The sequence below is a fragment of the Pipistrellus kuhlii genome, unplaced genomic scaffold, assembly GCF_014108245.1.
Source record: "Pipistrellus kuhlii isolate mPipKuh1 unplaced genomic scaffold, mPipKuh1.p scaffold_m20_p_56, whole genome shotgun sequence".
In the NCBI taxonomy this organism is placed as follows: Eukaryota; Metazoa; Chordata; class Mammalia; order Chiroptera; family Vespertilionidae; genus Pipistrellus; species Pipistrellus kuhlii.
Genome location: NW_023425558.1, coordinates 1301608 through 1315853, shown reverse-complemented (window position 1 = coordinate 1315853; position 14246 = coordinate 1301608). Strand labels below are relative to the sequence as shown.

The 14246-nt window shown below is 70.7% G+C and overlaps 2 protein-coding genes across 3 annotated transcripts; both read left to right on the top strand.

Moving 5' to 3' along the window:
* Nucleotides 1-1178: 1178 nt before the first annotated feature.
* Nucleotides 1179-3995, top strand: GPR152 (G protein-coupled receptor 152). The gene has a single exon (XM_045573793.1). It carries the CDS (start codon nt 1481-1483, stop codon nt 3284-3286), a length of 1806 nt encoding a protein of 601 aa, XP_045429749.1. The 5' UTR covers nt 1179-1480; the 3' UTR covers nt 3287-3995.
* A 4041-nt stretch (nt 3996-8036) lies between these two features.
* Nucleotides 8037-14162, top strand: CORO1B (coronin 1B). 2 transcript variants are annotated; one of them, XM_036416663.2, is made up of 11 exons: nt 8037-8155; nt 9726-9928; nt 10244-10366; nt 10485-10614; nt 10739-10920; nt 11007-11126; nt 11913-12017; nt 12098-12243; nt 12460-12517; nt 13282-13536; nt 13699-14162. In XM_036416663.2, the coding sequence occupies exons 2-11, from the start codon at nt 9728-9730 to the stop codon at nt 13822-13824; spliced, it is 1446 nt and encodes a 481-aa protein (XP_036272556.1). In that variant the 5' UTR covers nt 8037-8155; nt 9726-9727; the 3' UTR covers nt 13825-14162. The 2 variants fall into 2 exon arrangements, with proteins under 2 accessions (XP_036272556.1, XP_036272557.1); XM_036416664.1 differs by lacking the exon at nt 8037-8155 and adding an exon at nt 8264-8285.
* The last annotated feature ends 84 nt before the right edge of the window (nt 14163-14246 follow it).

Below are 14246 nucleotides of genomic sequence, written 5' to 3'. Positions count from 1 at the left end.
ACCAAGGTACCTGCCCTTGACCGGAATCGAACCTGGGACCTTTCAGTCCGCAGGCCGACGCTCTGTCCACTGAGCCACACCGGCTAGGACAAGGCGGAGAGCCCGTGGATGCCGGAGTTAGGGATCTGGCGGTGAGGTCCGAGGCGGTGGACCCCGAGGAGCCCCAGAGCTGCCCTGTGCTGAGACACACACACACACACACACACACCCGCACACACACACTCTCACAGACACACACACACACCACACACCCACACAAACATGCACACACCCACAGACACACACACACACTCTCACAGACACACACACACACCACACACCCGCGCGCACACACCCACACAAACACACACACACACACAGACACACACACACAGACACACACACACACACAGACACACACACACACACACACACACACACACACACACACACACGCGCGCGCACACCCACACACCAGGCGGTTTCGCCGGTGGCGCTCTGAGAACCGGGCCTGGCCGGTGGCCTGGCCGCCCTGGGCCCAGGTTAGGGTTTCGGGCGAGCGGCCCATGAATGATTGATGTGCGCTCAGCTTGGGTTTCACGCGGCCGCCTGCGCGCCGGGCGCCATGCCGCGGCCCCCGCGTGGGCCTGCAGACGCCGGACCTGCGGGCAGCCGGCCCGCCCCGCTCCCTGCAGCCGGCGGCCTCACAGGTAAGCCGGCCGCTCGGGGCCGCGGGGAGCCTGCAGCGCGGGGGCTGCGGGGGAGGCCACGGGCGAAGGCCAGCTCTGAGGGACAGCGGGGCCCCCTCGGCCTGAGCCGGGAGAGGGGCACGGGGAGGGGGGGGGCTGGAGGAGGGCGAAGAGGCCTTCCTGGCCCCGGGCCCCGGGGCCGGCGCAGACCTTGCTCCCCTGAGGCCCGCGCTGCACCGGAGGGGGAGGGCCGGGTCCCAGACTCTCTGTCACCCTGACTGCCTGTGCGCCCAGGGGACCTGAGCCCTCCTCTTTGGAACCGTAAACCCTGTGCCCCAGGACACCAGACAGCCAAGTGGTTCTCAAACTGTGTTCCCTGGGGCCCTGCGGCACCCTCCCTTCCTCTCAGCTGAGCGCCCCCTTTAGTTCATGGGAGTTCCCCCACAAAGTGCACTCAGAGGAGAGATCCACCGCTTTAAAAGCAGGCTGCAGAGCCTCTGGGGTAGTGCGCTCGGCCGCGACGCGACTCCGAGGGGCCGGACGGTCGTGTCTGATTCACGTCCTGGTGTCTCCCTTCCGCCTCTGACCGCGGGCGTGTCCCTGAGCCTCTGCGTTTTCCTCTCGTCGCCTGCAAAACGGGCTCAGTGAGGCCCCGGCCAGTGCCCCCGGCTTGGGGAGCCTGCCCCGCGGTGACGAGGCGGCGCAGAGGGGGCCGTGACGGCCGGAGACGCACAGCTCCCTCACACCCGGCATTCCGCCTCCCTTGATTCGCCAGGCTCCACTCGGTGCCCAGCAGCGCCCGGGGACGTCAGATGGACACGGCCATGGAAGCCACGCTGGGGGTCTCGGGCCACGGGCCCCGCGCGGAGCTCGATGAGGAGGACTACTACCCCCAGGGGGGCTGGGACACGGTCTTCCTGGTGGCCCTGCTGCTGCTGGGGCTGCCGGCCAACGCGCTCATGGCCTGGCTGGCCGGCTCGCAGGCCCGGCACGGGGCGGGCACTCGGCTGGCCCTGCTGCTGCTCAGCCTGGCGCTGTCCGACTTCCTGTTCCTGGCGGCGGCGGCCTTCCAGATCGTGGAGATCCAGCACGGCGGGCACTGGCCGCTGGGCACCGCGGCCTGCCGCTTCTACTACTTCCTGTGGGGCGTGTCCTACTCCTCCGGCCTCCTCCTGCTGGCCGCCCTCAGCCTGGACCGCTGCCTGCTGGCGCTGTGCCCGCGCTGGTACCCGGGCCGCCGCCCCGTCCGCCTGCCCCTGTGGGTGTGCTCGGGGGTGTGGGTGCTGGCCACCCTGGTCAGCGTGCCCTGGCTGGTCTTCCCCGAGGCCGTGGCCTGGTGGTACGACCTGGTCATCTGCCTGGACTTCTGGGACAGCGAGGAGCTGCCGCTGCGCGTGCTGGAGGTGCTGGGCGGCCTGCTGCCCTTCCTGCTGCTGCTGGCGTGCCACCTGCTCACCCAGGCCGCCGCCTGCAGCGCCCGCTGCCGCCGCCGCCGCCCCCCCGCCCCCCGCGGCTTCGCCCGCGTGGCCGGGACCGTCCTGTCGGCCTACGTGGTGCTGCGGCTGCCCTACCAGCTGGCCCAGCTGCTGTACCTGGCCTTCCTGTGGGACCTGTACCCCGGCTACCTGCTGTGGGAGGCGCTGGTCTACTCCGACTACCTGGTGCTGCTCAGCAGCTGCCTGAGCCCCTTCCTGTGCCTGCTGGCCAGCGCCGACCTGCGGGCCCTGCTGCGCGCCGTGCTGTCCTCCTTCGCCGCCGCGCTCTGCGAGGAGCGGCCGGGCAGCCTCACGCCCGCCGAGCCGCAGGCCCAGGCCGACTTCGGGGGGCAGGCGCCGCCGGAGCCCACGGCCGAGGCCCTGCCGCCGGCGACGCCCCTGGCCCAGCCACGGGCGGACCCCACGGCCCAGCCACGGGCGGACCCCACGGCCCAGCCACGGGCGGACCCCACGGCCCAGCCACGGGCGGACCCCACGGCCCAGCCACGGGCGGACCCCACGGCCCAGCCACGGCTGGATGCTGGGGCCCAGCCAGGGTCAGACTCTGGGGCCCAGGCTCAGCTGAACCCCACGGCCCAGCCAGGGTCAGACTCTGGGGCCCAGCCAGGGTCAGACTCGGGGGCCCAGCCTCAGCTGCACCCCACGGCCCAGCCAGGGTCAGACTCTGGGGCCCAGCCAGGGTCAGACTCTGGGGCCCAGCCAGGGTCAGACTCGGGGGCCCAGGCTCAGCTGAACCCCACGGCCCAGCCAGGGTCAGACTCTGGGGCCCAGCCAGGGGCAGACTCTGGGGCCCAGCCTCAGCTGAACCCCACGGCGCAGAAACAGGCGGACCATCAGGCCCAGCCCCAGTTGGACTCTGTGGCCCCGACAGAGGGGAGCCCCGAGGCCCGGCCCCCGGGTCCGGCTGCCAGCTCGGCCCCCAGCCCCTGTGGCGAAGCCTCATTTGCCCCGGAGAGCCGGGCCGCGCCCGCGGCCTCGGAGGGAGAGGCCCCCGAGAGCCGGGCCGCGCCCGCGGCCTCGGAGGGAGAGGCCCCCGAGAGCCGGGCCGCGCCCGCGGCCTCGGAGGGAGAGGCCCCCGGCAGCGCCCCCCCAGAGGAGGGTCCCGGCGCAGGGCCCACGTGAGGGTCCGAAGCCCAGGCGTGCCCCGGCGGAGTCAGACAGCCAGAGAGGCGGGGCCCCGTGGATGTCGTCCTGGGAAACCCCGCCAGGCCCCTCGGGGCTGCAGGAGGGCGCCCGGGAGTGAGAATGAAGCGGCCAAAAGTCCCAGACAGTCTGTTGTGAGCGTCGTGGCCCTGTCGGCGTCCCACCCAGCTCTTCCATGCTTGGGCCCCCCTGCCCACCCCACACACGGGGGCCCAACAGCCCTCCCTCTGTCACCGCTGAGGGTGCCCTGCCCGGCTCTGCCTCCGACACCCAGGCCCGCTGACAGCTTACGCTCCGAGGGGAGAGACAGCCGGGGGCCGTCCCAGGGCCCGATCTGGCTCCCTGCATTCCTCCCCCCTTCTCCTGGCCCATCCTCTAACCCAGTGGTCGGCAAACTGCGGCTCTTTGGCCCCCTGAGTGCGGCTCTCCCACAAACACCAGCTGCGGGCGCGCGGACAGCGCGATTGGAACTTGGTGGCCCGAGCGCAGAGGTGGGCTTTCCGCTCTCCAAAGCAATGTCAGCCGCTCTGTGCTGTGGGCGTTCGGCTCTCGGCACTGCCCTAACCCGAGCATGAGGACAGAGGAGGGAGGGCGGCCGGCAGAGCGACAGGAGCAGCGGCGGGAGCAGCCGGGCCGCCCGCCGCGGCTCTGGGTGTGCCTCCCCTCGGAGCGCCCGCCTCGCCTGCTGTGTGAGCGCGAAGTGAGACCGTGAGAGGCCCCTGGCCAGAGCTGGGGCACACAGTAGGTGCGCAGTGAACAGAGCACCCAGGGGTGTCCCTGCAGGGCCGGGGCTGGAGGGTGGGGCGACACCCGGCCTGAGCACATGGGTCTGTGTGCTTGGGCCGACCAGCTGTGCCAGGAGAGCTGTGGCTGCAGACACCCAGGTGGCCTTGGAGGGCATGGGGCCGCCTCCGTGCCCTGGGCAGCCCCGGGGGACTTCAAGGTCTGCTCCATGCAAGGTTTCCGCTGGTTTCCACGTGCCCGGCAGGGTGGCAGCTGCAGGCACAGAGTGCCCTGGGCCTGCCCCCCTCCCAGCGCCTCCGAAGCACCAGCCCGGGGGCAGAGACGAGAGCTCCGGGGACCGGTGGCCTCCGAAAGGGCAGAGGTCACACAACATGTCCGGGCAGAGCCAGCCAACCCCCTCCCTCTCGAGCTGCCAACACGGCGAGAATAAAACTGGGAAGTGCTGAAGGTCTATTTTCTGACCTCCACCCTACTTCCCTTTCTCGCCACCACTCTCGGCCGGCTCCCACGCCGCCCAGCTTTCTCTCAACCCCCAGGGCTCCCAGACCGGCTCTCTGTGGCCTTTCCGCACACGTCCCTGCTTCCCCATTCGCTCAGCCTGTGGTCTTCAGCAGCTGAGCAATACCGTGACCAGCAGATGTAAACGGCAGTGGCATTTCACGCTACCCCTCCGAGGCCTGCTTACATCTTCAAAAGGAAACTGCTGGGCCGGCGAAATGGTTCTGGTTCCCAGCTTGCTCTTCACCCCAGCCTTCCCCTCTGTAAAATGGGTGATGGCGTTCCCCCTGCTGGGTTGGCCGCGGCGTCATTCACAGAGTGCCCGGATGGGGGCGCTCTGGGCGGTGGTGACAGGAGCAGCGCAGTCCTAGCGTTTCCCAGGATGGAGTTGTGGACACGGAGGCCGGACCGGCACCAACTTGTCGAGTTCATTCATTCAGCAAGTATTTTTTTAAAAACATTTTTGTTGATTTCCGAGAGGAAGGGAGCGAGATATAGAAAGATCGATGATGAGAGAGAATCATTGATCAGCTGCCTCCTGCACGCCCCCACCCCTGAGTCCGCAGCCTGGGCCTGTGGCCTGCCCTCCTGCGTCACAGGCCAAAGCTCAGCTGCTGAGCCTGCGGGCCGGGCCATCGGCGAGTGTTCACTGAGCACGGCTGGGGCCTCCCACGCGGTGGGCTTCAGGGCGTGGCCTCGGTCCCTTCGGGGGCTGTTCGAACCCCGGTTTCACGCTCAGCGGTGCCCCCTCCACCCGGAGGCTCTGCCTGGACACTCTGTAAATGGGGGATCAGTGACAGTGACTGATCCCTACCAAAGCCTTGGATCCTCGCACGGCGAGTGCTCAGTATTTGTTAGCCGTCCGTTTGCTTACACCAGTGAGCACCCGCAGGCCTCAGCCGGGCCTGGGCCCCGCGGTGACCCCGGCCGGAGCCCAGGCCGCCAGGCACTGGTCCTCCACCGTGGCCTCCTCCGGGCTCCACACGCTCTTAAAGGGCACACTCCCTCCGAGCAGATCCCTCCTCCCTTCCCCCGTCACAGGCCCCAAGGCCTTTTCCACTAGACCCTCAGTGCCAGCCGCCTGCCTCCACTCTGGCCCCCAGTCCAAAGCCCACCTCTAGGAGCCTGGGCCAGCCCCGCCCCCAAGGTCCCCAGAGGAATCCCGCCCGTAACGGAGGACTGCCATCCAGGAGAAAGGGCAGTGCCATGAAGGGTTTTGAGGAGTGAAGAGGAGTCCTCTGGGTGGCCCCGCATTCCGCAGCCCCGCCCTCTGCGCCCCTGTGCCTCCCTGTGACGCTCGGGGGAACCCATCCTTTCTCCAGACAAGGAGCAGGGCCCTCTCCCTCATGGGGGCCGGACACCGATTGCTTCTGAGCGCTGTGAACATGACCATTTCTCAATCCGACACACAGGGCTGCCGTCCGTTCATCCGCTCAGCGGGGTCCTCCCGTTCTGGGTGCTAGGACACAGCGGGGGCGAGGCGGAGGCTGAGCTTGGTTTGGACATCCCGGCGGGCAAGGCAGCCGCCAGCCAGCACACCGACAATTCTGTCACCTGCACCAGCCGTGCCTGAGGACGATGCAGGGGGACGGTGATGACCAATCCCTACAGTGGGCCAGGGGCCCCGGGGGAGTCTGAGGAGCCGGAGAGCGGTGGGTGGCGGGAGGGCAGCCAGCGAGGGCCCTTGGAGGAGGAGGCATCTGAGCGGAGGCCGGAGCCTTCCGATGAGGGAGCAGGCCGTGCCGAGTCCGGGGTCGGACGGAGAGGGTGTGTTTCTGGGACGGGAGGTCAGGGGCCACTGGGCCATGGACAGGGAAGGGGTGGCCGTCGGGAATGAGGGGCGGACGGCAGGGTGGGGGTGGGCAGCAGCCACTGCGGGTGTTATCTGGTTTGGGGTGTGGGCGCAATAGAAAGGAACTGTGGCCGCCTCCCCTCCCGTAAGCCGCCCCATTCCCGCCCTGGCCGGGCTGGCCTGCCCAGGTTTATGGGGCAGTGAGTGGGGCAGCGAGGACTTTGGAGCCAAACAGAGCAGCCTGAGGCCAGAGGGTGGCTGGGAGGCCCTCTGCGCCCTGAGCTGCTTCCTCCACGGGGTGTGGTGAGGGGCACGGGAGGGCACACTGGGCCCCATGGAGCCCTCGAAGGCTCCTTCTGACTTCCGCGCCCCCCACCTCCCCCCCGTCTGAGGAAGGGTCCTTGCCCACCCCCCCGGTCACCCAGCGCAGCAGATGCTCAGAGGAGTGAGGGGAAGGGGCTGGTGCGGGGACTCAGACCGCCTGTGGGACCTGCAGGAACACTAAGCCCGTCCCGGTGGCTGCAGGGCGGAGCGGCGGGCTGACCACCAGGTCTCTGTGGGGGGCGCTTGGGGAAAGACAGGAAACTGAGGGATCTGGGGGTGGGGGTGGGGGTGGGGGAGGACGGCTCATTTCTACTTTAAAAAATATATATTTTTACAGAGAGGAAGGGAGAGGGATAGAGAGTTAGAAATATCGATGAGAGAGAGACATCCATCAGCTGACCCCTACACACCCCCTACGGGGGATGTGCCCACAACCAAGGTACATGCCCTTGACCGGAATCGAACCTGGGACCCTTGAGTCCGCAGGCTGATGCTCTATCCACTGAGCCACACCTACTTTTAATGAGGAGGCCCGGCCAGACCAGGTGCTCCCGGGAAGAATGAGGTGCTGGGGGCTTCCACTGGCTCCCACAGCTCCGCTTTATTTACGTTGTCAGCCCGAGCCGTGCTTCTCTCACCTGGAAGGAGGCGGTCCCACGTCCCAGCGAGAGTGTGTTTGGGGGTGCATGGCGGGGTGTGTGTGTGTGTGTGTGTGTGCATAGCAGGAGGGGGTGGAGGGGGCGTGTGGCGGGGGGGGGGGTGCATAGCAGGAGGGGGTTGGAGGGGGTGCATGGCGGGGGAGGGGGGTGCATAGCAGGAGGGGCTGGAGGGGGTGCATGGCGGGGGAGGGGGGTGCATAGCAGGAGGGGGTTGGAGGGGGTGCATGGCGGGGGAGGGGGGTGCATAGCAGGAGGGGCTGGAGGGGGTGCATGGCGGGGGAGGGGGTGCATAGCAGGAGGGGGTTGGAGGGGGTGTATGGCGGGGGAGGGGGGTGCATAGCAGGAGGGGCTGGAGGGGGTGCATGGCGGGGGGGGGTGCATAGCAGGAGGGGGTTGGAGGGGGTGTATGGCGGGGGGAGGGGGGGAAATGGCAGGGGGGCGGGTGGATGGCCCGGCCCGGAGCACGCACAGGGGCGGAGGCGGGCGGCAGGTCTCCATCCTGCAGCGCCCGGGCTGCCCTCCCCTCAGGGCCCCGGGCTCCCAGCCTCGGGGCGGGGCTCCCAGGCCGCCCGGGCCAGCCCCCGCCCGGCGCCCCCCGCGCCCCCCGCGCCCCCCGCGCCCTCCGCCCCCGCCCGGCGCCCCCCGCGGCCCCCCCCGCGCCCCCCCCGCGCCCCCCCCCCGGCGCCGGCTCCAGCCCCGCCCCCGCCCCGCCCCGCCCCCCGCGCGTGACCAGGCCCCGCCCGCCGCGCGGTCACTTCCTGGTCCGCTTCCTGCTCCCGAGGCCGCCGCGGAGGGTCGGAGCCCGAGGCCGGAGCCGCAGTCCCGGCGCCGGTGAGCGCGGGCCGGGGCCGGGGCCGGGCGGGAGGTCGCGAGCCCGGGGAGCCCCCCGCGTGCCCCCCCTCGGCCCCGCGCCCCGGCCGCTTCTCCCTCCCGGGCCGGTCCCATGGCCCCGGGCCCCCCGGTTCCCCGCGGACCCCGCTCCGAGCGGCCCAGGGACGCGCCGCGCTCCCCGCCCCCCGCCCAGCCCTGCGGGCGCCCGGCCGCCCGGGCACCCCATCCCCGCGGCTCTGCACGCCCCGGGGCTCCACCGGGCCTAGCGCGGGCCCACAGCGGAGACCTGCCTGCCCCTCCGCCCGCCTCCCGTCACCCAGCTCCCCGGCACCCAGCTCCCCGGCACCCAGCTCCCCGGCACCCAGCTCCCCTTCATCCAGCTCCCCAGCACCCAGCTCCCCGTCACCCAGCTCCCCGGCACCCAGCTCCCCGGCACCCAGCTCCCCGGCACCCAGCTCCCCGGCACCCAGCTCCCCGGCACCCAGCTCCCTGTCACCCAGCACCCAGCTCCTGGATCCTGGGCGGGGGCGCCTGCTGGGAACTGACCCGGGGAAAGCTGAGCTCGCTGTGGCTTTGACTCCGCCCCCCGCCCCCCACACACCAGAGCCCACGAGGGGCCAGGGAAGGGTCCTGCCGGGCCTCAGGGCTCAGCGTCTCCCTCTTCCCTCTGCACCGGTGACCCCGTCCTGCAAGGGGAACTGGGAGCCAGGCGGGTAGTGATGGCCAGGCCCCAGGGGCGTCCCCGCCCCCCTCAGGCAGCCCCGGGAGGCAGGGCTGCTGGGCTGGGTGGGAGCTGGGAGGCTGGGCACTGGGCTGGGTGGGAACTGGGGGGCTGAGCACTGGGCTGGGTGGGAGCTGGGAGGCTGGGCACTGGGCTGGGTGGGAGGCTGGGGGGCTGGGCGCTGGGCTGGGTGGGAGCTGGGAGGCTGGGCGCTGGGCTGGGTGGGAGCTGGGAGGCTGGGCACTGGGCTGGGTGGGAGGCTGGGCGCTGGGCTGGGTGGGAGCTGGGGGGCTGGGCGCTGGGCTGGGTGGGAGCTGGGAGGCTGGGCGCTGGGCTGGGTGGGAGGCTGGGCACTGGGCTGGGTGGGAGCTGGGGGGCTGGGCGCTGGGCTGGGTGGGAGCTGGGAGGCTGGGCGCTGGGCTGGGTGGGAGCTGGGAGGCTGGGCACTGGGCTGGGTGGGAGGCTGGGCACTGGGCTGGGTGGGAGCTGGGGGGCTGGGCGCTGGGCTGGGTGGGAGCTGGGAGGCTGGGCGCTGGGCTGGGTGGGAGCTGGGAGGCTGGGCACTGGGCTGGGTGGGAGGCTGGGCGCTGGGCTGGGTGGGAGCTGGGGGGCTGGGCGCTGGGCTGGGTGGGAGCTGGGGGGCTGGGCGCTGGGCTGGGTGGGAGCTGGGGGGCTGGGCGCTGGGCTGGGGGGGGGCTGGGGGGCCGGGCGCTGGGCTGGGTGGGAGCTGGGGGGCTGGGCGCTGGGCTGGGTGGGAGCTGGGGGGCTGGGCGCTGGGCTGGGTGGGAGCTGGGAGGCTGGGCGCTGGGTGGGTGGGAGGGCGGGAGCTGACGCCCCTTCCCGCGGCAGACATGTCCTTCCGGAAGGTGGTTCGGCAGAGCAAGTTCCGGCACGTGTTCGGGCAGCCGGTGAAGAACGACCAGTGCTACGAGGACATCCGTGTGTCCCGCGTCACCTGGGACAGCACCTTCTGCGCCGTCAACCCCAAGTTCCTGGCGGTGATCGTGGAGGCCAGCGGTGGGGGCGCCTTCCTGGTGCTGCCCCTCAGCAAGGTGGGCCCGGGCCCGGGCCGGGGCGGGGCGGACGGGGCCCACGGCCGCAGGGTAGCTCCCTCCCACGCTGCCGGGAGGTGGCCCATCCCATCTCCCCCCACGGAGAAAGGCCTGTGGCGCCCAGTCAGGGTCCCGGCAGCCACCTCCCTGCGCCCCGGTGTGCCCGGAGGCCGAGGCCAGGGAGAGCAGCCACGTCCGGGCCCGGTGGGCCGGGCCGGGTGCCTCATTCCTGCCCTGGGAGGGCAGCTGAGGGTTTGGGAGGGGGGAGCCGGGAGCCTGAGTCCCCCTGACCGGCCGTGCCCCTCACGCCCGCAGACGGGCCGCATCGACAAGGCCTACCCCACCGTGTGCGGGCACACGGGGCCCGTCCTGGACATTGACTGGTGCCCCCACAACGACGAGGTCATCGCCAGCGGCTCCGAGGACTGCACGGTCATGGTGAGGCTGGGGCTGCGGGGGCCTGGGCTGCGGGGGCCCGGGCTGCGGGGGTCTGGGGTTTGAGGCCGCTGGACGCCAGGCCAGGCCTGGGCCTTAGCAGCAGCCTCGCCGCCCACAGGTGTGGCAGATCCCGGAGAACGGGCTGGTCTCCCCGCTGACGGAGCCGGTGGTGGTGCTGGAGGGGCACACCAAGCGCGTGGGCATCGTCACCTGGCACCCCACAGCCCGCAACGTGCTGCTCAGCGCAGGTCCGCCCGCCCCCACCCGCCCTGTCCCGCTCCTCGCCCCGGGCCCTCGGAGACACGGGAAAGCTGGGCCCGGAGGAGGCTCCGAGGGGCGCCGGCTGACACACACACACACCCCGCCCCGCAGGCTGCGACAACGTGGTGCTCATCTGGAACGTGGGCACCGCGGAGGAGCTGTACCGCCTGGACAGCCTGCACCCCGACCTCATCTACAACGTCAGCTGGAACCACAACGGCAGCCTCTTCTGCTCCGCCTGCAAGGACAAGAGCGTGCGCATCATCGACCCCCGCCGTGGCAGCCTGGTGGCGGTACGGCCCGGGGCGAGGCGGCCGTGGGCGGGCGGCCGGGCCGGCCGGGCGCCGCGGCCGGCGCCCTGACCACCGTGCCCCCACAGGAGCGGGAGAAGGCCCACGAGGGGGCGCGGCCCATGCGGGCCATCTTCCTGGCCGACGGCAAGGTGTTCACCACGGGCTTCAGCCGCATGAGCGAGCGGCAGCTGGCTCTCTGGGACCCGGTGAGTGGCCCCGGCCGGCCCTTGGCGGGGCGTGCGGAGTCACCCGGAGAGACCGTGGTCCCAGGTCCCCAGCCCAGCACCGCAGGCTCTCCTGTTGCTGCCCCCGCGCTCAGGCCTCCCTGTGCCTCCGGCTGCCTCTTTGCTCGCATTGTTCTCACCAACCGGAGGGTCTTTCCCTCCTTGGCCGGCCTGCTCCTCCCCGGCTGCCCGCTGAGACCCATGCAGAGGCCCCGCTTCCAGGAAGCCGCCAGCCCTTCCCGGAGTGCTCTCTCCAGGCTGGACTCTGGCCTCCCGGGCCCCTGAGCCAGCCGGTGCCTCCTGGCGATTGTCGGCCCCTCCCAGGGGCCTGGGCGTGGTCTGCAGGCCTGGCGTGGGCCGGGGGAGCGGGTCCTGGGAGAAGGGGCGCCAGGAGGGCTCGGCGGGCTCACTCTAGGCTAGGGGTGTCGAACTCAATCAGAGAAGGGGCCAAAATCTAAAATCCAGCCTAAATCGCGGGCCGAATGGTTTACTGAACAGTCATAAACTGTCATTGTGATGGAAATGCAGCGGAGTGCAGTGATGACAGCGCGGTGCGGGCCACATTGCAAGGCCTGGCGGGACGGATTTGGCCCTCGGGCCTGGTGTTTGACACATGTGCTCTAGGCAAAGGCGTGGAGGTGGAGAGAACCCAGTGGCCTATGTGTGAGGCTGGCTGGGGCAGCCCAGCGGAGCGCTGGGACCCTGAGGGGAGGGAAGGGGAGGGGAGGGGGGCCTAGCCTGGCCTGACGGCCCTTCCCCACACGCCAGGCAAACCTCGAAGAGCCCATGGCCCTGCAGGAGCTGGACTCGAGCAACGGGGCCCTGTTGCCCTTTTACGACCCGGACACCAGCGTGGTCTATGTGTGCGGCAAGGTGAGGCTGGGCGGCCTGGTGGGCAGGGCCGGGGGGAGCCCGAGCACTGAGACCCGTTCCCCCCGCCCCCCACACCGTAGGGCGACTCCAGCATCCGGTACTTCGAGATCACCGACGAGTCCCCGTACATCCACTTCCTGAACACGTTCACCAGCAAGGAGCCGCAGAGGGGCATGGGCAGCATGCCCAAGCGCGGCCTGGAGGTCAGCAAGTGCGAGATCGCCCGGTAAGAGGCCCCCCAGACAGCTGGCTTTGGGGGCGGGGAGGGGGGGAGGGCGGCCTGGGGCCGGGTTGGGAGGTTAAATTATAGCGGACTGCGTAGGAGGCCCGGGGCTCGGGGCCAGCCTTGGCGGGGCTCGGTGAGGGTGGCAGTGGGGAGTACAGGGAGCCGGGAGAGCGGGCAGGGGTCCCATGCACGGCTCCTCCCTCCCTCCCTCTCCAGGTTCTACAAACTGCATGAGCGCAAGTGTGAGCCCATTGTCATGACTGTGCCAAGAAAGGTGAGGCCACCCCGTTCCCCTGTCCCACCCTGGCCCTTCTCCAGCAGACAGGCTGTGAGGGGTGAGGCCTGCTGGGTGTGGGTGCCGTCAGTGGGCTGGCAAACACCAGGGTGTCCCAGGTGCTGGGCTGTACTGGGCAGGGGACGAGCCGAGATGGGTGAGAGCCAAGGCTGGCTCTGGGGGAACCGCAGGAGACAGCGGCTGGCAGTGTGGCTGGGCAGGGCCTCCGGGGGGGCAGCAGGCCTGGGGCGGGCCCTCCCGGGGTAGGCAGCAGGCCGGGCACAGGGCACAGAGCTGGGGACGGAGAGTGCAGGGAGGCTGGCTGCAGTGGGGCTCCCGGGAGGAGGGGTCGGGCCACGTGAGGCTGCATCTCATGCCCAGCCAAGAGCGCTGGGCGTGTCTCCTCCTGCAGCCAGCATTTGCTGAGTGACCCTTCGGTGCCAGGCACGTCCAGGGAGCCGAGCTGTGAACAGACTGACGGCTGTCCCAGGCGCTCCCGGCCGTGGGCACAGCCATGGCGCTGGGAACCCCCGTCCCTGCTAGGGAGGCGGGGAAGGCTTCGGAGAGGGAGCAGCGGGCGTCCAAAGGGAGGTGAAGGGACAGAGCGAGCTTAGGCGGGCGGTGCGTCAGGGCCGGCCACGGGGAATGGGCTGACAGGTGCAGGCCCGGAGGCCAGGAGAGAGACGAGGTGGCCACCCAGAGTCCTGACGAGAGGACGCTGATGGTGGGCCCCCGGCTGATCCCCACCCCTCACCCCCGCCCAGTCCGACCTCTTCCAGGACGATCTGTACCCGGACACGGCGGGGCCCGAGGCGGCCCTGGAGGCGGAGGAGTGGGTGAGCGGGCGGGACGCAGACCCCATCCTCATCTCCCTGCGGGAGGCCTACGTGCCCAGCAAACACCGGGACCTGAAGGTCAGCCGGCGCAACGTGCTCTCCGACAGCCGGCCCGCCGCGGCCCCCGCCCCCGCCGCCCCCGCCGGCCCGGCCGCCCCCAGCAGCAGCCTCGCGGGAGCCGGGGTAGGTGCTGGGCCGGCTGGGCGGTGGTGGGGAGCCCCGGTGAGCTGTGCGCGCCAGAACCCCAGAACCGTTTGCTGTTTGCCTCTGAGCCTCGGGCCCCTCCCGGCCTGGTGATGCCTCAGGGAGGGCTGCAGCCGTGACCCCTGACCCGTGTCCCTGCAGGAGGCGGCGAAGCTGGAGGAGGTGACGCAGGAGCTGCGGGCGCTCAGAGCGCTGGTCAAGGAGCAGGGGGAGCGGATCGGCCGCCTGGAGGAGCAGCTGGGCCGCATGGAGAACGGGGACGCCTAGGACCACCGGCCTCAGGCCACCGCCGCCATGCCCTCCTCACCGCCCGCCACCCGCTCCTCACCAGCTCTGCTGTCAGGTCACACTGCTGGCTGGCTGTCCCTGCCCCCCGCTGAGGGCCTCTGGGGCAGGTTCAAGGGCCAGTCCACACCCTCACCCGTCCTGGGGCCCAGGCTGGAGCTGCCTGGCTTTTGTCATTGTTACCGTGGAGGATTTTTGTACCAACACAAGCTTACACTCTGAGGGACCACCTCCCACTCCCACCCAGCCCCGCTCCCTCCCTGAGGAGGAGGGGGGATGGGCTCTATATTTTCATTCCAAATAAAAGTCTCTTTCTAAAAGCCAGTTTGCCGTTCTGCTGCAGGCGGGCTGGGAAGGAAAAGGGGACAGATGGGGCCGCAGGGACCATCCGCCTGGGAGAGGCC